Source organism: Diorhabda sublineata, chromosome 11 (genome assembly GCF_026230105.1).
Source record: "Diorhabda sublineata isolate icDioSubl1.1 chromosome 11, icDioSubl1.1, whole genome shotgun sequence".
Classification (NCBI taxonomy): domain Eukaryota; kingdom Metazoa; phylum Arthropoda; class Insecta; order Coleoptera; family Chrysomelidae; genus Diorhabda; species Diorhabda sublineata.
The window spans coordinates 13,660,650-13,678,452 of NC_079484.1; the positions used below are offsets into that span (position 1 = coordinate 13,660,650).

At 33.7% G+C, this 17,803-nt stretch overlaps 3 protein-coding genes across 3 annotated transcripts; 2 read left to right on the plus strand and 1 right to left on the minus strand.

Annotated features, from left to right (window-relative positions):
• Positions 1 to 10,550: 10,550 nt before the first annotated feature.
• LOC130450460 (uncharacterized) lies at positions 10,551 to 11,477 on the minus strand. Its single transcript, XM_056788838.1, has 2 exons — positions 11,141 to 11,477; positions 10,551 to 11,092 (listed from the first exon to the last, which is right to left on the minus strand). Exons 1-2 carry the CDS (start codon positions 11,475 to 11,477, stop codon positions 10,551 to 10,553), a joined length of 879 nt encoding a protein of 292 aa, XP_056644816.1.
• A 2,827-nt stretch (positions 11,478 to 14,304) lies between these two features.
• LOC130450246 (uncharacterized) lies at positions 14,305 to 15,321 on the plus strand. The gene is made up of 3 exons (XM_056788534.1): positions 14,305 to 14,486; positions 14,628 to 14,837; positions 15,078 to 15,321. Exons 1-3 carry the CDS (start codon positions 14,345 to 14,347, stop codon positions 15,116 to 15,118), a joined length of 393 nt encoding a protein of 130 aa, XP_056644512.1. The 5' UTR covers positions 14,305 to 14,344; the 3' UTR covers positions 15,119 to 15,321.
• Positions 15,322 to 15,616: 295 nt separating this feature from the next.
• Positions 15,617 to 16,199, plus strand: LOC130450245 (uncharacterized). The gene is made up of 2 exons (XM_056788533.1): positions 15,617 to 15,870; positions 15,960 to 16,199. The coding sequence occupies exons 1-2, from the start codon at positions 15,630 to 15,632 to the stop codon at positions 16,085 to 16,087; spliced, it is 369 nt and encodes a 122-aa protein (XP_056644511.1). The 5' UTR covers positions 15,617 to 15,629; the 3' UTR covers positions 16,088 to 16,199.
• Positions 16,200 to 17,803: the final 1,604 nt, after the last annotated feature.

Sequence of the window (17,803 nt, forward strand, 5' to 3'; positions counted from 1 at the left end):
TTCATCTCGATACCTTAATATTGATTGATAATATTTGGGCAAGAAAACAAGGCAATTTTTTTATAATAAAGTAAAGAACAATACTATATTCCTATGTTGAAACCAATTTTTACCTGTCTTTAAATTTACGTCAAATAAGTGTGCCTTACCGACAAGGTAATACCTATAGTTTTGTTTAACGTTAACCTGAAATATTTTATCTTGCAATTGTATTGAACTATATATTATTTACTGCAAAGCAATAATAAAAAACTCTTCCATCAGAAATCGACGACACTATGAGGAGGAATAAATAATAAAATGGAAAGGACTTACAGGTTTCTTCTTCCTGATGCGGTAATTTGAAAGGATCTTCTTGTGCACAACACAATTTTTATTTATTTATAATTTGTTAAACATCCGGCTCGAAGGACCAAAATGTTGTATTGAATGAAGTGGAGTGTATAATTTTATTTTGTATTTAAATTTTTTATTTATTTTAAATGAAACAAAGTCCCATTTATTTTCTAGAAGCAAAGCTTCTTTTATTAGAACCAAAAACGTTCTTACTTCGGTCTATATAATACACATACTCGTTCTCGTATCGCTACATAAAAACGACAAGTAACGAAAAAAGAGAGACTGCCAGAGGCGTAGAGTAGAATGAATTTCTAAATAAAAATTAAACTAAAATTAAAACAAAATCAAACACCTCGTCACAATTTTTTATTCAAACTGACAACTTTCTTGAAACGCCCATATCATTTGACACCCATGTGCAAAATTAGGTCACATTCGGAGAGAAAAGGTTTTTTCTCCATTGTCATTTCACAGCGGTAGATACACTTAGAAACGTCGAATTCTGTTTCAATAGCTCAAATTCAAAGCTTTATTACTCGCCTTGTATGATCAAGACAAATTAGGTATAGTTTTTCTATGACAGTACCTATATCCTTCTTTCGATTTTCCTACAACAAAACGTTTCAGCTTCTAATCTGTGAATAATATGAATTTTTATGTTGATTTTTTTGAGAAAAAAAATTTGTCAACTTCCACCCCATTAAATACGTGAATGTATAGGAAAGAAGAATTGCAATAGAACTGTTGAGTGAATTGGAGGTTTCCTCAATCGATTAATGGCGTAAAGACAACGATATCTCGTATAGTATTAAATTTGTTCATTCTCATACACAGGGATAACGGCAATATTCCGAAAATTTCTCGGTTTTGCGCCAAAATATTGAAAATTTGGGTTCGTTTGAAAGCATGTGAAAAATAATCAAATATTATCCCCATATCATTTAACACTTATGTGCAAAATCTGGTTGAAATCGGAGTCGAAAGGTTTTTTTTCATTCCACAGGAATACCCTTTGAAATGTCGATCAAAAAGCTCAAATTCACAGCTTTATAACTCGCCTTGCATAATCAAAGAAAAGAAGGTATATTTTTTCCACGATAGTAACTATGTTCTTCTTCCGATTTTCCCTCATTACCACTTTTCAGCTGATGATCTGTAGATAATATGAATTTTTATGTGGATTTTTTTGTCTCAACCTTCACCCTGTATAATACGCGTATGTATTGGAATGAAAAATTGCAATGGAACTAATGAGTGATATGGAGGTTTCCTTAATCGATTGATGCCATAAATACCATGATACCTCTCATACTTCCGAATTTATTCAATTTTATACACAAGGATGACAACAACATCCCGAACATTATCTCGAAAATTTCTTGGTTTTGTTCCAAAATATAGAAAATAAGGATTCGTATCGAAAGTATGCTGGAAATAATTGGATATCATGTATTCGTTGTCGGGGACTCTCAAAAACATATATATCAGTTATTGAATCGAATCATGTGGTTTTTCTGAAAATGCAATTTCCGTTCCTAAATCTCAAATTCAGAGCTTCATAACTCTCCTTGTATAATCGGGATGTGAGCAGATATATTTTCCCTAAGACAGTACCTCCGATATCCTTCAGATTCAATAATAATAAAACGCCTTAATTATAAAAGTGTGGAAATTATTAAATTTTTTGGTTTTATTTCCAAGAAAAAAAATACAATGATTAATCGACTCATTATTTTCAGCTCAATGGATTTATTATGAATATACATTATATACAAACTCGCTCATTATATTTTCAAAACAATCTTTAATATATTCTCCTGTATATCACTGAAAAGTAACAGTATAGTAATAGTAAGCACACTTGATTACTTACTTACTATATTAATACCTAAAAAAAAACATTCAGATTAGTAATTATAGCCAAGTAAATCTCTTTATATTTTAAGGAAGAAAGGAAAGAATTACAATTTACAAATAATTAATACAGATATTTCCCAATTTATGAACATTAGTACTGAACTGAAAACATTAGGGGCACAAGTTCACATTGAACTAAATGAGGAGAAGAACGTAGCAGCATTATCTTCATGAGACGTTGTATGGTGTTGCCGTTGGTATGATAGGCTTTCTGTTGAAGTGTGCTGTGACGGCACTGACTGGGGGTACGTTTGCCAACTATTTACTGAAGAACATGACGACGCAGGTGACGTGGCTGACCAACGAGGGAACGTTTCACAACGCACTCCTTCCCTTGTCAAGGTGCCCATTTCTGCTTCAAAAAGCGCGTCATTTATGATTTTCTCTGCGAAGCGTCGTTGGTCTGGAGCTAACTTTTTTAATTTCATAGCCCACCTCCTAGCGACAATATCTTCTTCAGTCTTAGGTCGCTTAAAATATTCAGTCGCTAGTCCCACTAATTGATCAGTGCTGTCTGGGACACCTTTCCTTCTTTTACCCGTGATAGCTCTTTTGGGAGTTCGGGGTGTAACCACGTCAGAAGGGGATTCGACACTTTCCGAGTTGACTTGTGATTGCGAGTCTTCATGAGGAATCGATGGTTCCTAAAAAAATAAAAAACATAAAATACAATGAACGAAAGTTTACGAGTTTAAGCACAACAGAAATTTAATAAGTAACTAATTATTTACAGTGTTATACTATTTATACAATGTTAAATAATGCTAGTTTCGTTTTTTATTTCTCATCTAGGTCCCAAAAACGACGGATGAATGGAAACGGGTTGCACAGGAATTCAAAGAACAATGGAATTTCCCCAACTGCGTCGGGCGCACTGACGGCAAACACGTATCAATCCAAAAACCTCCCCATTCTGGATCCTACTATTTTAATTACAAAGGTTTTTTCAGCATCGTGCTTATGGCTATTGTTGATGCAAATTATAAATTTCTGATGATCGATGTCGGAGCAAATGGCCGAGTGTCAGATGGTGGTGTGTTGAAGAACACTTTGTTTTGGCATAAGTTGTCTGAGAACCAGCTTAACATGCCTGATCCTCGAGAGTTACCAGGCACTCCTAATAAACAATTTCCGTACGTCTTCGTTGCAGATGAAGCTTTCCAACTTCTCCCTGAATTCATGAAGCCCTACAACAGAGCTGCGTTGACGAATGAGAAAAGGATTTTCAACTATAGACTCTCACGATCCAGAAGAGTCGTTGAAAATGCTTTTGGTATATTAACGAAGAGATTCAAAATACTTCAAAACACCATTAAATTTAAACCAATGAAAGCTAGAAAAATCGTAATTGCAAGTTGCCATTTGCACAACTATTTATGCTCAAAAAACAGAACCAAGTATTTGCAACCTCAGGATATTGACAGATACGATGTCCGGACTGGTGCTGTGGAACATGGGTCATGGAGACAAGACATTGTACAGATGGTACAACTTCAAAGAACCAAAGGCAATTCTACAGTAGAGGCAAAAAGAATAAGGGATGACTTCTGCGAATTTTTCAACACGTCTGGGTCAGTTCCGTGGCAAAGCAAGTGCCTTGTGTAATGTAGATGAATAAGTAATAACATTACTCGTAATATAAAATAAATATGAATATCTACTGTAAAAATAAAATAAAATTCTTACCTCCGAAGTATCAGTCTGTGCGATTTCCAGTTGGTCTTTTATGAAGTATATTTCATTGAAATACCAAAGTGAGGGTTCAGGGATGTCATCTGTAGACGTCCCTGAAATATTTTTACTCTCGATGGCCTTGAACTCTCTGTTTAAGTTAGTTCTGAGAACATTTATTTTTTGTTTTAATTTTCTCACGGTGAAATCCGGTTTTAACTTTCTCAATCCACCCACGATTTTTTCAGTGCCGCACTTTTTTTATTTCTATTGAAATAGTCTTTACTTTTTACTTTCCACAACTCCGGACAATCACGATACAGATCAATCAATAAACTAATAAACTCCCGATCCAAGTTTTCGGGAGACGCGGGTTGGGAAGTTGACGCCATGGCTTCCGCCGAGTGACTGACGCAATGCTTGACGGAAATTGTCCTACACTATCAAGCCGCTTCATCAACCTCTTGAGTCATTCAGAATTTCTATCAATCACCGTCAACGCTTGGTTAAAGCGTCAAACGGGCTTCTAAACTATCAATCACGCTTGATACAATCAATTTGGTCAAGCATTTGATAGTGATAGTGTAGGGACAGCTTAACGATTAGAAAGCATCTTGTGGAGTTTGTTATTGTAGCTATGTCACTACTCATGGTAAGGTACCTTGTTTCTTGTAAATGATTAACTAGTATAGCTTTTGTTGTACTATATATTTGTTCTATTAAATCAGTTACCTAAAAATAAACAATTGTTTGTAATAAGTATTAAATTTCAAAAGCATATTATACGATTTTTAGGAATCGAAACTATAGAGAGATCTAACATATTTACTTCAAATCTTGATGGTAAGTTATATCGAGGACATGTACGAACAAATTGTTGTAGTCCCTCTTTTTCAACACAAGAAAGGGGTAAATTATCCTTAATGATCATGTAGACTAAACTTTGGGTGATTGCAATATGGCGCTCGCCTCCATCTAAAATTTAAAAAAATATTAATAAACAAGTTCAAGTATAAAATTTATATTTACAAAAACAAATTCAAATATATTAACCATCACAACTTGCACTTTTTTCAAACAACAGTTTGTTGTTTTAATTTTGGTGATCCTGAAAAGACCGAAATATTATCTAAGCTTTGAGTATCCTCCTCTTGGTGGTTAACCTAATACATAAATTTAGAGATTTTGGACTTTATAGAAAATGATTGTAAATTTACACTAATATATTGCAAATAAAACATTACCTCAATAACTAGACCCCCTTGGTTGTCAGAGAAGCTATTACTCTCAGTAAGTCCAGTATGTGGTCTCGATAATGTAACAACGCTACCGACATATTATTGTTTTTGTCTGCTTTATTAATCGTGGCTGTCTTAATATTTGTCTTTTGTTTATAGTTAGTTGGGTATATGCATGATGATATTTCGTTTTTAAGTGGGTTGCTAAATTGGTTGTATTTCTGCTGGTTTTATAATTTTTCCCGCATAAGTTGCAGGAAACATTTCTTGCATCAACTATTTTAAAATACGTCCATACAATGGAAGAATTGGTCGCAGAAGACATTTTTCGGCACTGAACTATTTGTATGTAACTAGATATTTAATAAATTAATATGAATAAACACTTGCTTCAACCGCTACATTACAATAAAACAATAATTTTTCCTAACCTCTCTTTTTAACTTCACTCAATGTTAACCACAGACAAATCTACATAGAGCCTAGAGGTAAAGATACTAACTATGGTAAGCTGTGAACGCTGACAGCGACAACAAACAACATTTGAAAATTTTTATAATTTATTTTATTAAAAAATAATTTTTAAAAAATTAAAACAAAAATTTTCACGAATAGAAAATTTTAAAAAATATACCTGGAATTTTTGAAAAATAGTTTTTTAATTCTAATTTTTAATTAATAAAAAAAATCAATAATTATTGAATGTCGGCTAACTTAATTTTCATAAATAAAATACGGTAGATTAAGTTTACGATAATTTTGTAGATTAAATAAATTACGAAAAAAAAAATAAAAATAGAAATTTATTTTAAAAAAATATCTACCATTGATATCGATATTTCAATATTGAACAATCGATATATCGTCCAAAAAAATATTAGTAATAAATATCGATATTTCGAAATAATAATATCGATATTTTATCAACAGCCCAGCCCTACCCTTGGCTCGAGAATATGCCTTTCACTTTACCGAGTAAGTAAAGTAACGATGAAAGTAGTGGTATTTCACCGGCGATGTTGCCATCTCCCACTTATGCTACACCTCTCATGTCTCCTTACAATGCCAGACTAGAGTCAAGCTCAACAGGGTCTTCTTTCCCCGCTAATTTTTCCAAGCCCGTTCCCTTGGCAGTGGTTTCGCTAGATAGTGGATAGGGACATAAGTACTGTGATTTATGCCACCGCTGTGTGGGGTCCACACCTCGTAGGGTATGGGCTCCAGACAGCGAGAGTAAGGGCCCACCCACCTTTCGGCATTAGGCCAAGAACCACTACGCCATCCCGTTGGAACCTCTGTCAAGAGAACCCATCCCAGCACCGCGCTCCAAAAATTAGCTGGGGGTATTTTTCTTTATTGTACATTCATTATTCACAGGTTATTTTGCTGTTATTTTCTTCATTCTGTCGATGTCTGTATGTTGTCGTTCATGATCATAGTTTCCCCCCATTCATTTATCCATCCGATCATTTGTCTGTCTGTGATGTCAATGTCTGAGGGTTGGGTATGTCATCTGTTTTTGTCTTAGTCTGCCTGTTAAGGTTTCTCAAGCATCCTGTCTTTGTTATATTGAACAAATGTTTATTATATGTTGTTGGTCTTCTGTGGTGTTGCAGTGCGTGCAGTTCCCATCCGTGTCTTGTAGGCGAAATCTTTTATAATATGCATTCATGTGTCCGTGTCCTGTAAGTAGTTGTGTCGTTTTCCATGTAAAGCCTGGTAATTTTGTTGTTATTGTTCTGATAATGTTATATGTCTTACGTCCTGTCGTTTTGTTGTCCCATTTTATTTGCCATTTTTCTAGCGCTAATTTAGATTGTTCTGTTCTGATGTCTTGTTTGGTTTTTATTATTATTATTACGTCGTCTGGTCTGTTGTGTGCAAGTTCGCTAGTCGGTCGGCTTCCAACATAGCCATAAAAACCCAAAAATTAGCTAGAAAAACTCAGAAATTGGCCAGAAAACCCAAAAATTGGTATAAAAACCTTAAAATTAGCTATAAAAGCTCATACAATAGCTATAAAACCCAAAAATTTGCTAGGAAAACCTAAAAATTAGCCATAGAAACCCAAAAATTAGCCATAAAAACCCAAAAACTAGCCATAAAATCCCAAAAATTAGTTAGAACACTCAAACATTAGCTAGAAACACTCAAAAATTAGATTAGCTATGAAACTCATAAATTTTTGGGTTTTATAGCTACTCTTTGGGTTTTTATAGCTAATTTTTGGGTTTTTATAGCAATTTTTGGGATTTTATGGCTAATTTTTGAGTTTTTCTAACTAATGTCTAAGTTTTCTAGCTAATTTTTGGGTTTCCATGGCTTATTTTTTGGGTTTTTCTATCTAAGTTTTGGGTTTTCTATCTAATTTTTGAGTTTTTCTGGCTAATTTTTGGGTTTTTATGGCTAATTTTCGAGTTATTCTACCTAATTTTTGGGTTTACTAGCAATTTTTGGGTTTCCATAGCTAATGTTTGGGTTTTTCTAGCTAATTTTTGGATTTTATGGCTAAATTTTGAGTTTTTCTAGCTAATATTTGAATTCTTCTGGCTAATTTTTGGGTTTTATAGCTATTCTTTCAGTTTTTATAGTTTTTATACCTAGGAAAACTCTAAAAATTAGCTAGAAAAACTCAGAAATTAGCCACAAGAACCAAAAAATTGTTAGAAAAACCTAAAAATTATTTTTAAAAATCCAAAATATAGCTATAAAACTCAAAAATTAGCTATAAAAACTCAGAAATCAGCCATAACACCCAAACGTTAGCTCGAAAAACTCAAGAATCAGCTAGAAAAACTTGGAAATTAGCCACATAAACCCAAAAATTGCTGGAAATACCCAAAAATTGCCTAGAAAACCGAACAATTAGCTTTAAAACCCAAGAAATTAGCCATAAAAACCCAAAAATTAGCCAGAAAAACTCAAAAATTAGCTAGAAAACCCAAAAATTAGATAGAAAAACTTGAAAATTGGCCATAAAAACTCGAAAATTAGCCACAAAAACCCAAAAATTGCTAGAAAACCCAAAAATCAGATAGAAAAATCCAAAAAATAAGCCATAAAGACCCAAAAATTTGCTAGAAAAACTCAGAAATTAGCCACAAAACCCAAAAATTGTTAGAAATACCTGAAAATTAGCTGGAAAAACCCAAAAATTAGCCATAGAAACCCAAAAATTATCCATAAAAACCCAAAAATTAGCCAAAAAAACTCAAAAATTAGCTAGAAAACCCAAAAATTAGATGGAAAAACTTGAAAATTGGCCATAAAACTCGAAAATTAGCCAAAAAAAACCAAAAATTGCTAGAACACCCAAAAATCAGATAGAAAAATCCAAAAAATAAGCCATAAAAACTCAAAAATTTGCTAGAAAAACTCAGAAATTAGCCACAAAACCCAAAACTTGTTAGAAATACCTAAAAATTAGCTATAAAAACTCGTAAATTAGCTATAAAACCCAAAAATTAGCTAGAAAAACCCAAAAATTAGCCATAAAAACCCAAAAATTAGCCATAAAAACCCAAAAATTAGCTAGAACACTTGAACATTAGCTAGAAAAACTCAAAAATTAGCCATGAAAACCCAAAAATTAGATATAAAATTCCAAAGATTAGCTATGAAACCCATGAATTTTTGGGTTTTATAGCTATTTTATGAGTTTTTATAGCTAATTTTTGGGTTTTTCTAGCAATTTTTGGGTTTTTATGGCTGATTTTTGAGTTCTTCTAGCTAATGTTTAAGTTTTCTAGCTAATTTTTGGGTTTTTATGGCTCATTTTTTGGGTTTTTCTAGCTAATTTTTGGGTTTTATAACTATTTTCTGGGTTTTTATAGCTTTCCTCTGTGTCTCCTGTTTTGTTTAGTTACGTAGACTTGATGTTGTTATTTGTTATTAGTTCTAATTTCTGTTTTATTTTTATTATCGTGTTGTCTTTGTTATTCCCGTTTCCTAGTTGTTACATAATGTTATTTGAATCCGTGTGGAAGGTAATCGTTTTGTTCTTGTATTCATCTATATGTAATGCAATTATGTCTATGGCTATGTTTAATGCTATTGCTTCGAGTTTATTGATGTTTAGTGTTGTGACTATTTTACATTTCTTACTTATTGTTATGTTTTTTGTTCTAATGTATACGCCAATGGAATTACTGTTACCTATATTGCTGGCGTCTGTAAAAACATCGATGTCGGTTGGTATCTGGTGTTCGGTATATTTCATTGCTAGGTTTCTCTGGTGTGGTGAATCTGATGTTCTTATCTTATTTTTTCTTAGTTCTTGTCTGTTATCCGTGTACGTCTTGTAGATTGCGTATGCATCTATGTCCAAGGGTGAAATCCCCGCCAGCACACACAGCGCAGACGTTGGTGTTGTTTTGTAAGCTTTTGTGATAGCCGGCAGAAACGGTCGCTCTGCTTTTGCCAGCTGCTTGCTGACTCTGCTGTCCTTCGCTCGCCTTCTCCATATCTCTGCCCCATACAGTAGCATGGGCTTCACCTACCCTTTGGTAGATTGTTTTCAATATTTTTGGTTTTCTACCTCAATTTCTTCCCGCGACGATAAATAGTTTGTGTCCAATGTCTGTTGATTTTTGTCTATTTTGTTTGACGTGTTGCAGCCACAAAAGTCCTGTGTCAATGGTAAGTCCAAAGTATGTTAAACTATCCTTCAATGTAAGTGTTCTATTTTTTATTCTGAGTCTTGGTGGTCTTGTTGGTTTGAAGGGAATGAAAATTGCCGCTGTTTTTCTCTTTGTACGTCAATTTGTTTGTCTTAGCCCAGCTTTCACAGGATGACCATATCTTTGCCCATTTGTGTTCTATAATATTTAACAATGTTCCTGATATCAAGATAATTTGGTCATCCGCAAAAGCTTGAACTATGTCCCCGTCAGTAGTTTGTCCATGTCGTCTTATTTCATCGAATCATCCTTCCATCAGAGTTGTCCATAACGCTGGGCCTAGACTCGAACCTTGCGGACAGCCTCTTGTCGTGTTTGTCATTATGTCTTCTGTTCGTATCTTTCTCTCTTGTAGGAAGTTTTTACATAATTGTTGTATATTGTCCGGTGTGTCTGGTTCATTCAGTATTTATATAATAGTCGGTGTCAAGGCAGCGTTGAATGCGTTCTGTAGGTCCAATCTTATTATACATGTGTGTTTTTTGTCTCTTTTATTTTTCATGATTTTGTCCGTAATTTGTCCTATAGCATCAACTGTTGATTTCCCTTGCCTGAATCCATATTGTCTGTTGTTTATCTTGTTTTCGTTTTCCATGTAATGCATCAGTCCATATCTGCCACTTTCCAGTAGCTCGGGAATCGTCCGTTTTGTAAACACGCGTTGTACATGTTTGTCAGTATAGTGGGGTCAGCTTGATGTAGAATGTCAATTATTTCTTTGCTGATCCCGTCTGTTGCTGTCGCTTTTCTGTTTTTTATGTCTTTTATGATTATGGTTATCTCGTCGCTCGTAAATTATTTTTGATTTCTTCTGTCTGATGTGTTTGTGTTCTTCTTCGTCCTCCTCTTCGTTGTCGTTTGGGAAGTATTTATGATGTAGGTATTGTATGGTCTCATTTCTGTCTATTGTCCATGTCCCATCTTTTTTGATTGTGCTTAATTTATTATTAGACTTATTTTTGTTTCTGATTATCCTGTATGCTGTGTTCCAGGGACCGTCTGGATCTGTATTTGTAAAGTACTGTCTTATTGTTGTATTTTTTGTCTCTTTTATTGTGTTTTTGTATAGTCTTCTTTGTCTAAGATATTCGTGCTCTGCATGTCTTCTGTTTATTGTGTCTCTTTCTTGTTGATATTTCTTACGCAGGTGATTTGTTGCTTGTCTTAATCTTTGTAGTTCGGGTGTCCACCATATTTGGTTTGTCTTTTTTGTTTTGTTGTGCGTTTTAGTTGTATTATGAATGATTTCTATTATTTTCGTTTGTAGATTTATTTATTTTGTTTTGTATAATTTACTTAGTTCTTCTGTATTTATATTGTTGATGTCATTTCTAGTCTGTGTGCGTTGTTGTATCTGTCCTTTTTGTATTTGGAGGCTGAAGCACACATAGTGATGGTCACTTAATGTGTCTTCTTCTTGCACCGTCCAGTCATGTATAATAATTGTTTTTGTCATTGTTAGGTCAATCCAACTCTTTCCTCTTGTTGTCTGGAAAGTTGGGAGGCTGTCATATGTATTGTGTATGTATATGTTGTGTCTTGTCGTCCAATCTACTATATCTTGCCCTCTTTCGTCATTTATGTCGCCTCCCCAGCTTGTGTGCTTCGCGTTAAAGTCGCCGGCGAGTATCATGTCATTTTTGTCTCTTTGTATTTGTTATTTCTGTTTGTCCTTTTGTTTAAGTTGCCTCCTGGTTCGTCGTAAATGTTGCATATTGTCATAGTTTTATGGTTTATATTGAGGTGAACTGTTGTTGTGTTTCGATCAGTTCTGTTTGTAATGATGGTAGTCTGTGGTTTCAATTTTTTTGCGATGAGTATGGGGGCTTTCGATGTCTTGTCTTGTGCTATTATTTCATAGTTGTGACTGTTCCAAATGTTTTTGCCTGGTTCTTGTATAAGTCCGAAGTCTATGTTTTGTTCTGTCATTTTTTGTAAGGTCTGGTCTGTTGCTTGTATACCTCTTCCCGTGTTGTGTTGGATAAATTTAAGCATGTCTGTAATTTTTTGATTAGTAGTAGTAGTTAGTAGTTTATTTGTTGTCGCATTTTTTCCCATTTTCTCCTGTATATAGGACATGAGGGATCTCTAGCTTGGTGTGCCCGTGGTGATAGTTTCATAACTGTACAATTTATGCAATTGAGTGTGTGGTTGTCGCATCTGTTACCGTCGTGTTGTTCGCTACATTTTCTTCCTTACAGTACTTCATTACGTGCCCGTATCTACAACATCTGAAGCATATAGAAACTGACGTGTATTCTTCTACGAGGATCCTTGTTAGGTCGTAGTATACGTACCCTTGTTTCAGGATGTATTTGATTAGTTCGGAAGGTCCTTGTACTACTACGTTCCCTTTCCATTGGTTTTGGCAGGGTCTTGTTAGTATTTTTATGTTATCGAGTAGATGTCCGTGTTTTTCTTGTAGTTCTTGGTTTTCTAATAATAGCCCTTCCTTAATTGTATTTATATCTGTTTTTGTATCCCTGTTAGGATGATGGCTGGGTCGGTTTGTCTTGTTGCGTCTTTAGTGTTAAGTGATTCTTTAGTCTTGATTTTATTTAGTATCTGTTTGTGCTTATCTTTTATTTCCGTGCCTATGATTATTGCCGTGTTGGTCCTTCCAAACCAAACCATAGTTTGCCCGTGCTGTCCATCTCTCATGGTTACTAGTATTTCGTATTTTCTTTTGTTTTGCGGTGGTGTTGACCAAGGTTTAGGAGGCTGTTCTCGTGCCTTAGGTCTTGCTGCTAATTCCGCGTAAGTTTTTGTAGGTGCTCTCAGTGTCGGAAAGTGTGGGTCATGGTTTTCAGCTTGTGGGTTTGTTTGTTTGTTGTTATTTGTGTTGTTTTCGTTTGGTTAGTCAATTCGAAAATGGAGTTTTTCAATTGTATAATTTTTTCGCTAATAATTTGTTGGTAACTTTCATTGTTTGTTTTTCCTTTGATTATCTCTGAGATCTCTTTTTCTTGTGTTGCTATGTATCCGATGAGATTATTAACCAGACCGCTTCACTTATCTGCTGCTTCTATGACTGTTGATTGATCATTTTTGTTGAAGCTGATTTTTCCTTTGCCTTCTGGAGTAGTGCGTGTTATTGAGTCTTTTATAGATTTGTTTAGTTCTCTGGATTTTTGAATTGAATATTTAAGTAGATTGTTCATGTATTCGCTTCATTTTCCTTTGGTATTTAGGTCAGTTGTAGATCTGGATAGAGGTTCGTCTTTGTAGCTTGTATCTAATCTCATTTTTTTTTGTTCTTTCATTTAACTCGAGTGTATATCGAACTTAACTGTCGCTCTCGGTTCTAGTTCGAGGTGAAGGTGGTAATAGATTTCCCGTATTCATCGTGAAATCGTCTACGTCATCGGCCATGTTTCTTATAGTGCTGTCAATTTTGCTTGAGTTTCCTTCCATTTATATATCAGCCATAAAATCTGGGAGATTCCACCGATAGGCCTCGATAGGAACCTATTATTAATAGAGATTCCAACGATGGGTCACGACAGTAACCTATTTATAGCGGTGATTTCAATGTTAGGTGAGATAAGTAACCCGTAATGTAGGCTTTACCTACATAATACTTCTATGCTCCTATTACTTTAAAATGTAATTTTAGCCGTAAAGTCTTTAATATTGTCCTTACACCCTCAAATTTGAGTTTTATTTCTATGTCTCTAATATCCCTATACTTATTCTAAAGCGGGATTTACATTTACGAGTACTCGGATCCGAGTTACCCTACTTGGAGACAAACTCTGAAATGTAAATGTTTACTTGTACAGTGTTCCCACTTGGATACGAGCATGCTCTGGTAACTTTAATGAGCGTGAAAGTTCACTACATATTCTTATTTCCTAAACTCATCAGAGGGCGCAACACAGCTCCGCGATTGCGCATGGTATACAATTATTTATCGATCTATCAGCTGAGAGGTACAGCAACAAGTTTATTATTTCGTTATTACTATTGTGGTTATTATTGGTGTTTAGTAAATTGGATAGTTTGATTTGTGCGTTTATAGTTTTGTGTTATTCTCTCATTATTCGGATTCCGCCATTTTTTTCTGATTTTAAGCTTATTGATTAAGAACTTTTTCAACATGGTTTTTAACTGTTGCGTTAATGGCTGTAACAATTATAACAAGGATGCCCAAATGCATATTTTTCCAAAAGATCAAATAGTAAGTAAAAAAATATGCCATTAACTTTATCCTAACGTGCATGTCATACATTCTTGCCCATGTCAGGGTTTATATTTTAGAGAAATTTTATGTGGCCTGAAGTTAACAATAACAATGGTTAACAAAAACGGCATAACATCTGGCATGCCTATTTTTGCTTATATTTAAAGGTGTGAAAAATTAAGTCAACATAATGTTATATAGGTATATATAGTAATAATAGTTCACAGAAGACAGGAAAACTAACAAATAAAATTTTGTTGTAGCTCTATGATATTTGGATTAATGCAATTGGCCGAGAAGACTTAAAGGTGAAGCCTATGGAAAGAGTCCGAAAGTCGTACCTTATTTGTACTATTCACTTTAGTGCAGAAGCCCGCTATGTTGGAACCAGAAATAAATCGACCTTAAAACAGGATGCAATTCCTTCTCTATTTCTTAATGCTTCTAACAGGAAAGAAGGTGAGTTTAATCAATTTCCAAATCTATTAATTATAAATTTTTCTCTTTTCTTTTCTCTTTCTCATGGATATCAGTGAAGCAGTAATACTAATAATAACTATAAGTATTTACGATAAATGAAAGAAATATGTCTTTTTACAGTTTCTTCTGCCAAAATGGTTAAACTACGCTCAAAGCATAGTTTATCAGAGCAAATAGGTTCACCTGAAGTAGAAACAGTTAACATCTCCATACCATCAACTTCAAAATTGATTTGTGAAGAAGTTTTACCAGTTTCTTCATCTAAACTTATTACACCAGAACAAAATATGCAATCCCAGGTCATGATGTGTACTCCAACAAAAATTTCAAGTAAGTTTTTTTGTAAAATAAATGATAAAAGATATATAGATTAAACAAAAACCATTTTTAATTTTTAGGAAATTTGATTTTTAATAAATAATGCTTCATAAAATACCTTACTTTAAATACCTTACTTTTGGCATAATCAGATTTTAAAAATGGTTAGTTTTTTTATGTTTCAGTATGTAATTTTTAGTCCATTATATACTGTGTTTGTAATATGTGAGTTTAATATTTTTTTATTTTCAGGTTTAAACAAATTAATTTACAGAGGATGTTTTTCGTTGTGAAGATCATGATACGTTCAAATCGTTTCTTTATTATGTTTCCAAATTTCATTTATTTGTATGGTTGAAAAACATTAATAAGATTGTGAAAGGGAAACAAAAAGTTGAAAAATCATCAGATAAGATGAAAATATATGCTGCGAAAAAATTTGAAAAGCAATTAAAATATTCAAAAAAAATGAAAAATCTCAAATGTTTGAATATAATTTAAGTACCTATCTAGTTATATACTTAGTGTTAATAAAAATATATTGTAGGGAAAGTATTTTATTTTTGCTTTTCGTAATCCAAATAACCTGAACATTGATTTGAACTGAAAATTTGAAACATTCCGCCAAATCTTTAGTCGTTGCTGTTTCCTAAACCCGCAAGGTGGCGCTAGTCGCAATGTTCAAATATAATGTGAACAGTTTCCTATCTATCCCACTATCCTTTATCTATGGATACGAGTTAGTATCAAGTAGAGCGCAAACCGAGTCCTGTCTCCAAGTAAACGTGGTTATTGAGAGTTAAAATGGCGGAAACTAAATTTTCGGCGGAACAGATGGAACAATTTATTGATATTTATCGATCTTTTGATTGTTTATGGGATGTGAAGTGTAAAGAATACCGTGATATTAACAAAAGAAATAACGCCTATGAAGCAATGGCGGATATTATAAACATTACCATAGAACAAGTGAAGAAAAAATTAAATAACATTCGTTCCACGTACCTTCAGGAAAAGAAAAAAGTCGATATATCAAAATCTACAGGTAAAAAAACCAGTTAAGCAATATTTTCTTTTCTTTAATACAATAATAATAAAAGCAAAGATAGAACTTGTTTGCATTTTTATTTACAGGGTCTGGTACGGAGGATATTTACACACCAAATTTATCTTGGTTTGGTAGTATGACTTTTTTGGATGATGTCACTACGCAGAGAAAGACAAATTCCACGCCATCAGTTGTAAAATGCGTGAGTTCATAAATGAAAGTCATTATTTAGTGTTTAGTCATTTATTAATAAGTAACAATAAATTATTTTCATATGTTGAAAAATCAAAATCAAATAATTTCTAAATATGTTTCCACTTAAAATCAATTTGGCCTTCATTTTAAAAATATTCTGCAAATTCGTTACGTATTGAATGCGCGACTTCACTCGCATTGTTACTTCCTTGATGAGCTATTCCTCTCATACTTGTTGGAATATCTTCCAGCTCGTAATTTAGGGTAACCTCTTGGCATTGTTTTTTTAAGAAGTTATGTAAGACACATGCGGTTAAAACGATTTTATCAATAGTTTCTACTTTTAGACAAATTGATACATACATTTACATGCATGTATCAGGTTTTAGCTGATGCAGCTTGCTTATAAAAAGAACCGTTTTTAATCAATCAGTATCAGAAAAATCATGTGTACTTCTAGAAGGACAGTAGGCAAACCGATATTCTTTTACAGGGGTCTCACTCTGAATGAACTATTGCAAATCATTGAAGAAGATGATCACAATGAATTTGATGACGAAATATCGCTTACAATTATGCCGCCCAAAAATTCTTGCGAGGAAGTTACTAATGAAGATTCAGGCGATGAAGATCATTTAGATATTAACAATTTGCCTGGATCGCAACTTCTAGCCGAGGCAGAAATTTTTGAACCTAATGTTGAAGAAGATGTTAATATTTCTTTACAAAGCGATTCAGGTAGTGATGATAATGAAGAAAATCTGCCATTGTCGGATGTAAAACGTCTTCTGAAAAACTCCCAACATATATATGTGAAGAAAAATTATGCTTGGAGAAACCAAGACTTAACACCTAATAATATAGAAGTTCCAAAACCACAAATTGTTCAAAATGAAAATTCGGTTATTGAATTGTTTTCGTTATTTTGGGGTGACGAAGTTATAGATTTATTTGTCTACTATTCTAATATGTACGCTACAAGCAAAAATAGGGTTGGAAACATAACAAAAGAAGAAATGAAAAATTTTTTCGCCATCCTACTACTGTCTGGTTATCAAAAATTACCCAGACGTAGAATGTATTGGGAAAATTCTTCTGACACGCAAAATCAGCTTGTTATAAATTCGTTATCTAGAGATCGTTTTGAATATATTTTCAGTAATTTACATTGCTGTGATAACACGAATTTAGACAAGACAGACAGATTTGCCAAAGTACGATTATTGATAAATAAAATGAACAGTTTATTCCAATAGTATGCACCAGTAACTGAAAATCACAGTGTGGATGAAGCCATGGTGCCTTATTATGGTCGCCATGGCTGTAAGCAATTCATACGTGATAAACCCATACGTTATGGGTACAAATTATGGACAGGTTGTACCAGCAAAGGGTATGTTATTTGGGTAGAGCCGTACCCAGGTGCCAAATCAGAAATAAAGCCCTGTTATAAGGAACTGGGTTTAGGACCATCTGTGATTCTGCAATATACCGACATAATCAATTCTATTCAAAGCTTTCCCTATCACATTTTTTGCGACAATTTCTTTACGACTATACCACTTCTGAGTGAAATGACTAGAAGAAATTTGAAGATAACAGGAACCATAAGAGAAAATCGCACGTCAAAATGTCCACTGGCAAATAAATCCCAGTTCAAGAAAAAAAGTAGAGGTTTTATTGAATACAAAACTAACGAAGAAAACACTGTAGTTGTTAAATGGCATGACAATAA

Excerpts from the sequence above, each read along its gene's own strand:
- LOC130450460 (XM_056788838.1), bottom strand. The coding sequence starts at position 11,477 with ATGATACTCGCCGGCGACTTTAACGCGAAGCACACAAGCTGGGGAGGC. Across the intron at positions 11,093-11,140 it reads TATAAATACAGAAGAACTAA|AAATCATTCATAATACAACT; the intron begins GTAAATTATACA and ends CGAAAATAATAG.
- LOC130450246 (XM_056788534.1), top strand. The coding sequence starts at position 14,345 with ATGGAAAGAGTCCGAAAGTCGTACCTTATTTGTACTATTCACTTTAGT. Across the intron at positions 14,487-14,627 it reads TGCTTCTAACAGGAAAGAAG|TTTCTTCTGCCAAAATGGTT; the intron begins GTGAGTTTAATC and ends GTCTTTTTACAG. Across the intron at positions 14,838-15,077 it reads TACTCCAACAAAAATTTCAA|GTTTAAACAAATTAATTTAC; the intron begins GTAAGTTTTTTT and ends TTTTATTTTCAG.
- LOC130450245 (XM_056788533.1), top strand. The coding sequence starts at position 15,630 with ATGGCGGAAACTAAATTTTCGGCGGAACAGATGGAACAATTTATTGAT. Across the intron at positions 15,871-15,959 it reads CGATATATCAAAATCTACAG|GGTCTGGTACGGAGGATATT; the intron begins GTAAAAAAACCA and ends TTTTATTTACAG.